Here is a 12,791-nt window from a genome sequence, read left to right on the forward strand (position 1 = left end):
ACCCAATCTCTCTTAATATCTTTTCCCCCTTTTCAAACTGTTTCCGCCACCCTTCCACAGTGCACACTCGCACACACACACACACGCACGCACACCCACACACACACACACACACACACGCACACTCACACACACACGCACACACACACCCACATACACGCACACACACACACACACACTCACTCTCTCTTACCCCTCTACCCCTGCGTCCCACCCTCCCCAATCACTTATTTGGCTGCAGAGAAAGGCGATGGGCTCCAACCGGAGTCATGTGACACATTAGAATAATGGCCGAGCAAAAAGCAAAAACATCTTGTGTTTTTATGACTGATGTGCTTTTTACCCCCATGTTTTATTTCCTGAAAGTGATATCACGCTAATCAAAACCACAGAATGTTTAGAGTGCAAAGTGTGATTGAAAGAGCACCATTAAGGAACTGGCAACCCCGCCCCTCCATTGGCCGCCACCAACCAACCTGCATCCCTGGCACAATGCACGCACTCAGTGTTGTCGGTTGCATTTGACATTTTTGTTGTAGTTGTTTTTTTTGTTTTTTTTTTCATGTATTCTGTTAATGGGAACTGGGTGTGGCCGCCGGAAAAAAAGGAGGAGGCAGCCCAGCCCTACCCGCAGGAACATGGACTCGTGTGAAAATCCGCGTCAATTTAAGCGTGCGTCAGTCAGTCAGCTGCCAGGCAAAGCCTCTGAGATTCCGGCAACGCGAGGTCAGCGGGGAGCGAGGTGTTCCGCGCGCATGCTCCCGTTTTGCACTCGAGCTCCAGCCCGTTTAGTCAGAGGGGAAGTGTGTGTTCACGAGTGTGAGTGCAGCAGACAGCAGGCAGAGTGACTGATACTCAGCCTGCCTCCCAGATGGCCTGCTCAACTCTGCTCCAATCTGATCTCAGAGCCTTTGTTCTGGCATGTTCCATTACGACGCCATGACACTGGTAAAGACAGAGGGGAGAGGAGCTGGTCTCAGATCAGATACAGCTAAATTATACATGTATATATATTTTTTTCTTTTTTGTTCCCCTCTCTGTGCTACTCTTGTACTAGCAAGTCACAGTTTGGCATTTGTCATGTTTTTTTTTGCTTCTTTTTCTTCTTCCTGTGGTAGAGGGAAGAGCGCACTTTATAGATAATAAATAAAAACTCATTCAATGGGTTTAAGCTTTTTTTTGTAAGAATAAGGCTTCAATATTAAATTTAAAGACATTTTTATATTTTCTATTTTTCATGGAGACGTGGTCTTTTGTTGAAGCAAAGGCTTAAAAAAGCCCCGGCTGACACATATAACAGCTACTCAGCAGGATGTTTTGACATTTGGAGATTTTAAAGAGATTTGGATGAATGAGAACTTATACATGCTTATTTTAAAAATATAAATACATAAAGTTCAATTCATGGTCTGTTTCAGGGGTGCCAAAACTGTATTGTCAGAACTCAGAAGGACTTCAGGGTTTGAAAGAGACATTGTTTCGCCAGAATTTAAGGATTTTGCTGGTTTGGCCTGTTAAAAGAAATATGTGTCCGGCGTTAGCAAAAATTGAGTCATTTAGGCACAATGACATTGGGATTTGGTTTAATCTATTTTTTCAAGAGTGTGTGGATGTCTTTGCACAAGAAATTGCAAAAACTTGGTTAAATATTTTGTATTTTAGTAATGTTTCAACTTATCTTCAATCTTTTTCCCCAATAAAAAACAAAATAATAAATCTGCTTCAACCAGCTGTGCTGGGAGGCTAAATTTGTTTTAGTTTTGGGTTGCAGTCAGGGGCCTCAAATGGCACCAGGGCCACACTTCGGACACCCAAAGTCTAATTGTTCATTTGTCTTGTGGGAATTAAAGATGTTAACTTGTCTCTTTGTACTTTAATGGCTTCACACTATTTTTTGTATTTCTTTTTAATATAAAGGTGAAGAAAAGTAAAGAATGTGAGCTTTTCCAAAGTGGGAAATGTAGAATTAAAGAGCAGGAGTGGCGGGCCCCTCTCGCTGGTGACAGTCACTGTAATGTTGTGTCTACTGCAGCAAACCTTTGCATAAATAAAGGGGGGGAGAAAGCAAGTGAAAATCAATAATCAGAGAGTAGTTACAGCTGGGTGTCAACAGATTTGACGCTTTCTCTCCCTGCATCACACACCCCGCTGTGAACGATGATGCCTAATATACAGTGTGACCTTCAAAATGTCATAAAAGTGTTGTGCAATAAAGTGTCAATATTTGTGGTTATATGGAGCAGGATGACTTTTACAGTAATTGGAACGGCCACGTTAAAGCTACGGATCAGTCAACTGATTAAAGACGTGCATGCCGGACGGCCGGCTTACTGCCCAGGAATGATGGGCGCTCACGTCTTGCATGCGCGCTCACACACTCACCAAAAGGAAGTGCAACCAAACTTGTGTTGCTCTTCCTTTTTTTTTTCTTTCTCTTGTAGCGTTAGTGTGTGTGTGGATCCGTGTGCGTGTGTAAGGGTGTGTGGTTATGTGTGAAGCTCATTTATTATTGAAGGGCTGTTATATGCCAGGAGAGCACACTCTCATCCTCTCAGTAGTGTGTCTTCCTCTTACAGGAGCACTATTAACCCTGACACACAAGGACATGCTTGTCTGTGTGTTTGTGACAGAAACAGAGAGAGAGAGAAGCGCGCTTGTGTGTGTGTGTGTGTGTGCGTGTGCGTGCGTGCGTGTGTGTGTGTGTGTGTGGTGTTGTGCGTGCATGTGCATGTAGGTGTGTGTGGTGGTGTGTGTGGTGGTGTGCGTGCGTGTGTGCGTGTGTGTGTGTGTGTGTGTGTGTATGCGTGTGTGTGCATGGTATGCGTGTGTGTGCATGGTGTGCGTGCGTGTATGTGTGTGTGTGGTCCAGTGTGTGCCCCTGCTTCTAATCTGTGTTTTGGATTTTTTAATTTTAAACCCCATCTGGGATGGGCAGGTGGGCCAGTGTCTGTTACACGATGCTGGGAACTGTTGCCAGAAAGGGATCTGTACAGTAGACCAGTCAAAATATGTTTCTGAGAGGCGTCTATGGCTACAGTATGGTGGAGTCCTGGATGGATCCCTGGGGGAATTGCATTTGATCTTATTTAATTATTTGTTTACGTACAGCCGCTGCTCTAAACATGTCTAAGTGAAAATGTCTGTTAATACATGAGGATGTGCACAATATGGTCATTTTAAAATATTTTCTTATTTTCCAGTATGGTTTATGTGAATCATACGCTTATTTGTGTAGCAAAATAAAGCAAGAGAATTAAAGATAACTACATTTTAAAATAAACATATTAACAGAGTATGTTAATATTCTGTTAATAAAATGTAACAGAATAACATTAAAATTCACAAATGACACTAAAAAGACAATTTAAAAAAATGCTAACCTTAAAGAAGGAATGAACCTTTATAAGAAATTTTAAAAAAGTGTTTAGTTCTCATTGACCACAGCTAATAATGCTTTGAAAGCTCATGCTGTTTGGTAGTTGGTTCCAGAGCTAAGGGACATTTGAACTAAACATTGCCAAGTTTTAGTACCGAGAACACTTTGGTGATTTAGAGGTATAAAGTTATGTCTCAGCAGGATTGATATGGTAAGATGTGTAGTGCATGATCTGGGCCAGGGAACCATATAGACCGAAAATACATGTGGTCTGAAAAAGGTGCTTTGAGGAACTCCATATGTAATCTCTTCACTTAGATTTAGAATTGAGAAATGACACAATGCTGGTCTATTAGCACAGTGCCACACATCAATCAGTCAATCATTCAGTGGATATGATTAACTGTCTGAGTGCAGTCCAGTTATTCTAACAGAATTTTTTACTTCGCTATCTTTCAGCCACATATGTTTTTGTTTCTTCTGTTTACAAAGTCAACACGTTTCTGATCACTAGATTAAAAAAGAAAAACCACGAGAAAATCATATTTGCCATTTCCATAAAGCTGAAAATAACGGACAGACTCCAATGTCCCCTGAAAATAAGATTTAAATCTTAATCCGTGTTTTTACATGTGCTTTTACAGTCTGTTCATTGTACACAAATACGCCACACAAGCCAAACAGAAGCAGCTGGTATTTAGTATCTGTGCATTGTCACACATTTATATTTAGGCCGCCTTTCACTTTCAGTCGTGATAAGTGGCGTTCAGGCTGACAGCAGCCCGGGTGGATGGAGCTGTGTGTTTAGTGTCAGCGTGGAAGAAGACTTGCTGACTTGGGTCTTTCTATTCTGTAAACCTTATTTGACTCGACGATAGACGAGGGTGAAAAGGGGGTGGGGAGTGGCAGAAAAGAAAAGTGTGGGCGTCTGTTGAGAAAAGCTTCTCATTGTGTTCGATTTTGATTCTTTTTTTTTCTCGCCCCCCGCCCCCCCATTTTTTATTTTTTTTTTGGTTTTGTTGCCGTTTTCTTACATATACCCCAAATCCTTTGGCAGATAAGGAAATAAATACATTTTATTACTGCACAGTATGCTTGGTGTGTCCCATAAATACAGTATTGACAGCATCAGCATAGTTTAAAAGTTCGTCATCAAACTTTATTTGAGTACGAAGGTCAGGAAAAACTCAATCACAATACAAGCGACCACAAAATCAGCTTTACTATGAATATGTTGAACAAACTGTTTCAAGATTTGATTCCTCTGAAGTGTTTGGTTTTCTTTCTCTTTCTCTTCATCATCACCTCTACATCTTCATCTTTTTAACAATCCACTTTACTGTTTGCTAAAACCAATGCATCTCATTTTAGCTAAATATTTTTATTAAAATCTTAGGATAGTCATTCAAATGTTTCAATCCCATGTATGACTTAAATCAGTTGTATATTCTGAAAATTTGCATTAAGGCAAATTTGCATTTTTTTTCTATTCAGACCTGCTATCTTCTATGACATATGGTAAATTAACGCCCTTGGTCAAATCCAAAGAAATTATTTGGACTTCTTACAGCTTAATAATATTTATTGGACCCATTATGTCACATTTGCTTACAATAGGCTTTGAAAATGTATGAAAACTTCTCCAAGGTGGATACGACATGTCCTGCCAAAGTGGATAAATGCAAAGATAAATGAACAAATTTCAAAACTTTAAATATTTGAAATATTTTAGAAGAAAATTTGCTACTTGCTTTGTTTAATGCAAATCCAAAATCTGTATATGTGAGATAGTGGCATCCAAATCTTTTGTTTTTCAATCAGTTGCTTAGACATAATGGACAGATAGACAAAGAACTCACAAAGAAATTGAACCCCCGTCACTGGGGGGGGGAGAAGTGCGCCCCCGTCACCGCACCCCACTGACTCCCCAAAAAAAAATGAGTTCAACATTTTATTGTTCCTTTAAAATCTGTAATTTTTAAAATAATATTCAGTATTAGGTTTTGTTCATGTACTCTTACTTCTATCACAACATATTAAACAGAACTTAAACAGATAACGCATTTCTAATTTTACAGCTTTAGGACAAAGAAATATGTCAACAACAAATTTCTGTTTTCCTGTTTTCTTTTTAAGTTGCTTTTATTTGTTCTCATCCCTTTAAATTCAGCACATGACAGACTCCTTATCGTGGGTACAAGGCCAGTGTGTACAATCTGACGGTGACACCCTCACCTCAGATTATGCTGCTGTCAACACATTCCCAGGTTGTCGTCACTCATCTTTTAGATTCCTATTCGGGTGCTGATTGTGTTGATAACAGACTGCTGTTGCACTAAACTGTGCATCATCGTTTTTTGGCATGCGGAGGAAGTGGCGGAGGGCTGGGTCAAAACTGTTATCACCCTATCATATCTCTGACAGCTTCCTGTCAAAATCAGGTCGCAGGAAGAGATGCAAGGAGATCCTGCGATGCTGACAAAGCCAAACCACTCTCTTTCTCTCTCTCTTTCTCTCTCTCTCTCTCTCTCCCTCTCTTTTATTCTGCTTTCTTTTTGTCTGCCTTATTTAGCAGTTTTAATTCTCTTTGCCACTTAGCATATGCTTAATAGGACTGGTGATGATAGTGAAGGTTGTGGGGGGGAGGTGGGGAAGGGAAGAAAAGCAGTGGGAGTGAGGGGTGTGGTCTCAGTGTTGGGGGTGTGTGGATGGTTGGGTTAAAGCGGTGGCATCTCAGAGCTTTGGTGTTTCTAAAGAACCAGAAAAGTTTATGAACCGTCAGCGTTCTGTCAGGGAAGGAAAAAAGCTCAGCTCGTGAGCCTGTTTGATGCGTTTGTGCTGTTTGCTCATTCGGCACGGTAAAGGAGGGACAATGACTTACGAACAGCAGACAAAGACACAAAAAAAAGTGATGTGATGTGAGGAGGGCTGGTTTGATTTGGCACTCAGCACACCGTCCATTCACCCTCCCCTCCCTGTGTTGTCTCTGTGTTTACTCCAGATGCTGGGGAAGACTTGGCGAAGGCAGCGGTGAGCCTGCAGCCGCCTCCATCCCAGGTCAGGGAGCGGAGCATCGGCTCGTCCTCTAAGGACTGCCCCTATTGCGGGAAGTCCTTCCGCACCTCCCATCATCTCAAAGTCCACCTGCGGATACACACAGGTCAGTACAGTTAGCATCGTGTCAGTAATTTCATTCACTATTAAACATTTATTGTACTTCATGCAAAATTTACTTTACTACTTGTACTGACATTTCTTCTGGGGTTAGATTGACATATTGGGTTCTGAATATTGGCCTAATCACATATTGGACGGCTTTGTTACATGATGGATATGATGCAAATTAATCAATTGCATATTTTCCAAATGAGAACACAAGAAATCATTATTGGTAATGAATAACTATAAAGAAAGGAAGAAGGAAGAAAGAAAGAAAGAACAAAAGAAAGATTTTGATTTTAACAACACATTTATTTTTCAATGAATATACATTATGACATCAGAATTTACCCTAAGAAACAACCACAGAAACACAGAGTGAAAAGTAAATGTCCATAAACCACAGAACACACAACATTGTCAAAACACCACAGAGTAAAAAACTCAGATTATTCATCACTGAAAAGAACAGAAATGCAGCTTTTACTGTCTCTAACCATCAAAGTAAACATAGTGTCAACTTTTCCCACTGCAGTATTATTTATCTTACTTCTTCTACTAATATAAATGGAAACTTTTGCTTATCCAATCTGAAAATTTAACAATCTCCCCTTATTAGCTTATTTGTGTCAGTAACATGCACCAAATATAAAAGCTACTTGAGACAAATAAACTCCACATTTTTTAAAAACATCTTCCAACACAATTAACAGTGGTGAGAGTCATTTACATTTAATGTAGAAAAAAATAATGTGAGGGTGGAGGGGGTTTGTATGGTGCTGTACTTCTGCATATGAGAATATGGTGATACGGTGAGGCTTAGGATTGGCCTGGAATGTTTTAATATATTGTTAACTACATTTAGCTTACTATACACATCCACATGTTTATACCTGACAAAGTATATTGAAATATCATATAGATGTATATGGTGCCATGAATTATAATTCTTTTTTTGACATAGAATAATAGATCTTTACATTTAAGTTTCTAAATTTTAGTTTTTAGGGTTAGATATACAGTATGTACCGGACTGTTGCTAGGTGTCCCTTTGGCACAGAAATGTCTGACAAATTAGATGCTCTTAACATATTTAGTTATTATTAAAAACTAGAGGCTTGATATTGTACAATAGTTGATATTATATTAACAGGTTGTGTCTTTTAAATGTAGAATGGTAAAATGTGTGGTTTGGAAAAGTGTTGTTTTCAGTTCTATCAAAGGGTAAACTATGTGTAAAGGATGCAACATAAAGGCCATAAGCTGCAGGTTTCACTGTTAATATTTGAATAGAAATGGCCAAAATCCTGTTACAATTCACCTATGACATTTTACTCATATTACTCCTAAAACTGCAGAGGGACATACATTTCAATAAAATCATAAGACAGAAAAAAACAAGATATTTGAGAAGCTGGAACAAGGTTTAATTTGTTGTACTTTTGTTGTGTAATCGAGTTTAAACATTGGATAATCTTGAAAATCCAGATTGAAGAAAATTTACCTGGTCAGGCATTTACCAACAGGCTCATTTGCATGGAGAGAACTAAGTAACCTACATTTGCCTGGTCAAAGCATTATTGAGCAAGGCATTAAGATCCTTACCTACAGCTTACCTGGATCACCTAAATAGGATTAAGAAGGTTAAGAGTTCAACTGAACTCTCGTAATGGAAATACATACTGCATCCTAAAAGGGTTCACAATCTTGTTAAAATGCCAGTTTTTTTCTAATATAAAAACATCCCTCCTTCATAAAACCTTTAGAAACCTTTTGCACCTTTGTATGTGTTTATCCCACAATATCTGTTTTTTAAGTTAAAATGCCCAAAGTATACGTCAAATTAAAGGTGGAACAGCTGCGTTTCCATTAGAAATATATATTTCTACATATAATATAGAAGTATATTAACTTTTTCAATATTACACTGATGTTGGACAACAAAACAATTCTATAATTGTGTTTTTCAATTAAATAAGAAACATAATTGAAATCATACATGAATAAGTTCACGCGTCATTAAAAACATCATCCTCCTACCACTTCCTGTCGTCTTCTTCTTCTTCATGTTTTGTGGCAGTGGTAACATGTTGTTTTTGATCATGTGACTTGTGTCATGTGAAAAAGTATATTCATAGCAGTTTTGTGAAGTAAACTAATTACGAAACAGCCAAAAAAACCACCTCATCCTCGCAACAAAAACTTTTTTCAATTAAGTAAAGTGTTTCAATTAAGTAAATTTATTTTTCAAATGTCAAATTACACAATCATCTGGTCAATGGATTGATCCTCTGGTCAAAGGAAATGCAGGTTTTTAATGTCACAAAAACCTTCTGTGTCCATAAAAGTGGAGGATTGAGTCAAAAAAAGTTAACCTGAGCTGAAACCGAACCTAATTACAAATCCTATTTAACAGTTTAAAAAAGTCTGTTCTTATTTGCTTGTGTTTCCTCTTTGTCTGTCAGGGTGCTGACATGATAGGGAGCCCCCTTTTGTTTCCTCAATGAAAGCACATATTGATCCGAGGCCAGGAGAAAACCTTCAATCTGCACCATGCTAACACATCCAGTAACACTTACCAAATTAGATTTCTTAAGTTAAATAGCACAACCAGGCTGTGCTACCCCAGCAGCACTCCAGTAGCTGGTGATGACTTTGGGAATCATTTGATATCTGTTAGGTCAGAGAGCTGAGTTATGTCTGCTTTGAGTAGTATGTTGCAGTAAGAACACCCCTGAGGGCCATATTTTATCATGAAGGAAGTGCAGGCCTCCACCTTGGCCTGGTGTTTTACAAAACATTTAACGAAATACGCCGCTAGACCAATCTGATTTCCTCCACTGTATATTTTACATTCATTCGTTCATATTTCAACATATAGTGAAACAACAGAGGAGTTCCACCCCGCTCTTCTGCAAAACTTGGAAGGTTTAGTGAGGATGTTGTCTTTTCAAAAGGAATGTATCCTTGGATATGGGCCTGTTTAAGCACAGATTTAATAGTGTCTCTTCCACACATGCGAAGGGGGGAAAAACCAGCTTGATGCATCCCCAATATGTGGTCTTTAAATCATTCCTATGCTCTAATCGGAGCAGCTCCATTATCACCACAAGATGACTTCTGCAGGGGCTGAAGATCTGCTCTGTGCTCCGGTGACAATGCAAGGAAATTCATAGATGACAGCCGAGCTCTCGTTACCCTAATGCAAAGTGACTGACACAATAGAGTTGCTTACCGAGCTGGCCAAGGCAGCATTGTGCAGTGCAATGCGGAGATTAATGAGTGACTAACACCGGCTTGAAAGGAATGAAGTGAATTTAAATTCCTCAAAAAGTTAAAGAGCTAATGTTACAGTATTAATTTCCTCTTGAACATCGAGTGGGAAAATATCCATTAGCAAAATTAACCACAGTTTTCTAGGTAGCTAACATTGTGCGACTGTGGCACTACAGTGTGGGGCCAGAGCTAATGAACACACTGCAGAGGGTGATATTTCATTATACAAATTAATGCTCACATTTTAATGGGAAAGTCACATAATGAATCTAGGCTTCAGTGACAGCAATTAGAGGCCCAGATTGTCCCCTTCTGGACAAGGCACTATTTAGCAGTAAGCAGCTGTGTGTAAAAAAAAATAAATAAAAAAAGACCTCGCTCCTGACAATAGCTTCACATAACTTCAGGCCGAAGCACATAGCCAATAAGAGTGCCTGCTCACTTTAAATGAGCAGAGGGAGAGAGAAAGAAATGGAGACAGGGGGAGAGAAGAAGCATGACTTGCCCGTGTCATTTAACCTTAACCTAACCTTGTAATCAGGATGAATCAAGAGGGACCTGTGATCTCCGTCTCTATTCCTCTCAATCCTTTGGGCCCCTCCCTCTCCTCCTTTCTGTTCTTTCTCTGAGTATCTCTGTGGGGTTTTTTTCAGTGCATTTACCTTTTTCTCATCCTTTCCTAATTTCTTCTCTTCAGTGTTTTTAATACAGTAACAGTGCAAGATTTAATATTCCCCTGTAGAGCACACTTAATATCCAAAGTTCCCCTGTGCATATAGCATCCCTTTATGGTGTGATTTTTCCCTCTTTAATAATTGAACAGTTAGTCCTGACAATGTGAGAAACACTGCCAGATTACCCCCAACTGCTAAAAGACAAAAATGCTAGCAATAGAAGATTTATTCTTGACAACAACCATACAATAAATGTATTTACCAAAAAAAAAAATCTAATGAGCACAAGAGTTGACGTATTTAATAAAGTCAGTTTCTGTTGTGACGTTATTCAAACATCACCAAGATTTTGGTGAGTCAAAGAAAACAGAATTACCATGAAAGCTGTAAAATATGTTTAGTATCTGAATGAAGGAAAGAGCATGACAGAAAAATTATTGTATAATGAATGGACTTTATGGTGTTTTCACAACTGATAGTCCAGTTGACTCGATTCGATTAACTTGGCTTTCTTTCACATTGCACTCATTGTGTCAAATGAACCAACCCTTTGAAAATCCTGTTCCCGTCCTCACCTGTGGTGGCGCTGCACCAAGAACTGCTGAAGAAAACAACACGAAAACCTCTGAACAACGCCCTTCTTCACCAAATGTAAACAAAGATGCAGTTGCAGGATTTCTTTGTCTTTGGTTTTTCAACAATGGCCTTTGTATGAGCCATTTCTCCCACTAGCATTAGACATGTTTTGGTTGTAGTTACCCTCAATGCCTAAGAGAGAGGCCAAAGCGGGTTTCTACCATCTGAAAACTCTTGTAGGAAACCATGTAGACTCATTCGTGTCTTCCTAGGTTGCTGCTATATTTATGTAGCAACCTGTGACACACTGTGGCTCATTGGGTAGAATAGACATCCTGCAATAGGAAGGTTGCAGGTTTGGTTACAGCCTCCCCTTGTAATATTTCAGGATAGCTATGTTTCTATCCAATTGTCATGGATTTTAACAATTACAAAGAAATAAAATAGCGCTTGTATAATCACTGCGACACTTTAGAAGTTATTTGAAGACGGTAAAATGATAGAAGTCCTGTTTGGTCTTGACCTTTGTCAGCTTCAGCATCTCAGACCAAATAGTCTGGATTTACACCAAACAGAATGTTGTCTGCATCACACTACATACTATGTGCTTACAACCTTTCAGTAAATCCTCACTTAAAAAACCCATAACTATCCCCCCAGATATCTGATCACATTCACACTATTTTGTTAGTTTTACTTCTAGACTTTCATGCCCCTTTTTAATAAAATATATCTTGACAATTAATACAGGAAGAAAGGAAGACTATTAAAATGCTGATATTAAAGGTCTTTTTTTGTTGTTGCTTGGTTTCAATTAACACACCTTAATTAAGCATTTCTTCCTCATGGTCGCTATGACATAAATCAAATATTTCCATTGTTCTAGCTAAGCTAAAAATCCTTTACCAGTTTTCTGTCAGCAGGTGCTCAACTGTGTACTGAGGTGTATGCAGGCACATTAAAGGCCATATTATATGATAATATTTCCACCTCTTTAACGCAGCGCCGCTATGCGACTCATGTTGTGCATACCCACTTTTTACACCACTGCCTGTCAGTTGTGCCACTATAATTTCCCCCTCTGCAGTAAGTATAGACAAATATTCACAGGATACCTTAACCTTCTGTGAAAAGGTTTAGGTGTTTACACAAAAATGTTAAAATACAAGTTTGTTTTTTAGTTTTTTGTTTTTTTTTTCAACAAAATAGTAAAAAAAAATATCCCCATGGATATATCATCATGCATAACTGAAAACATAGTGTATTTATTATGACAGGTGTAATAATATTCTGTGCCTTTTTTTTTTTACTAATTTATGCTAATTGCAAAGAAAATTAAACCTTTTAAGTTCAATGGCTTATTGATTTAAAAGACTTGAAACTGGTCACAGCCAGTCAACATCTTAACAGTACTTATCTCTGAATCATTTGAAACCACGTCACAGCTAACAAAATGTTCTATCTGTCCTATCCATCTATTTAATGCTAAAAATAAAAAAAATAGTCTAACAAACTAACAACTGTGAAAGTTGACCAATCTATTTTTAAATACCATAAAGCAGTTTCCTGGCTTTGATGCAGGAATGATCTGTCATGTGCCTGGGAAGTTGTGCTGTTTGGCTGATATCAATTAAAAGTGGATTAACGGGTACATAATGACCTTTAGCAGTAAATTGTGTGTAATGTTGCAAGGCAGGATACAGTATATTCCCCAGATGTCACACCAGGCC

General features: G+C 38.7%; 1 protein-coding gene across 10 annotated transcripts in view; it reads left to right on the plus strand.

Annotated features, from left to right (window-relative positions):
* The window catches only part of znf536 (zinc finger protein 536), a 233,865-nt gene that overhangs the window by 165,087 nt on the left and 55,987 nt on the right, over window positions 1–12,791 (plus strand). For 9 of the 10 annotated variants that reach the window (XM_081604909.1, XM_081604912.1, XM_008404913.3 and 6 more), the window contains one exon: window positions 6,378–6,536. In XM_081604909.1, coding sequence (XP_081461035.1) covers window positions 6,378–6,536 — 159 coding nt within the window. Of the gene's footprint in view, window positions 1–6,372; window positions 6,537–12,791 lie in introns of all 10 variants that reach the window. The other variant, XM_081604910.1, reaches the window with a different exon arrangement.

Source organism: Poecilia reticulata, chromosome 3, assembly GCF_904066995.2.
Source record: "Poecilia reticulata chromosome 3, P_reticulata-male-v2, whole genome shotgun sequence".
NCBI lineage: Eukaryota > Metazoa > Chordata > Actinopteri > Cyprinodontiformes > Poeciliidae > Poecilia > Poecilia reticulata.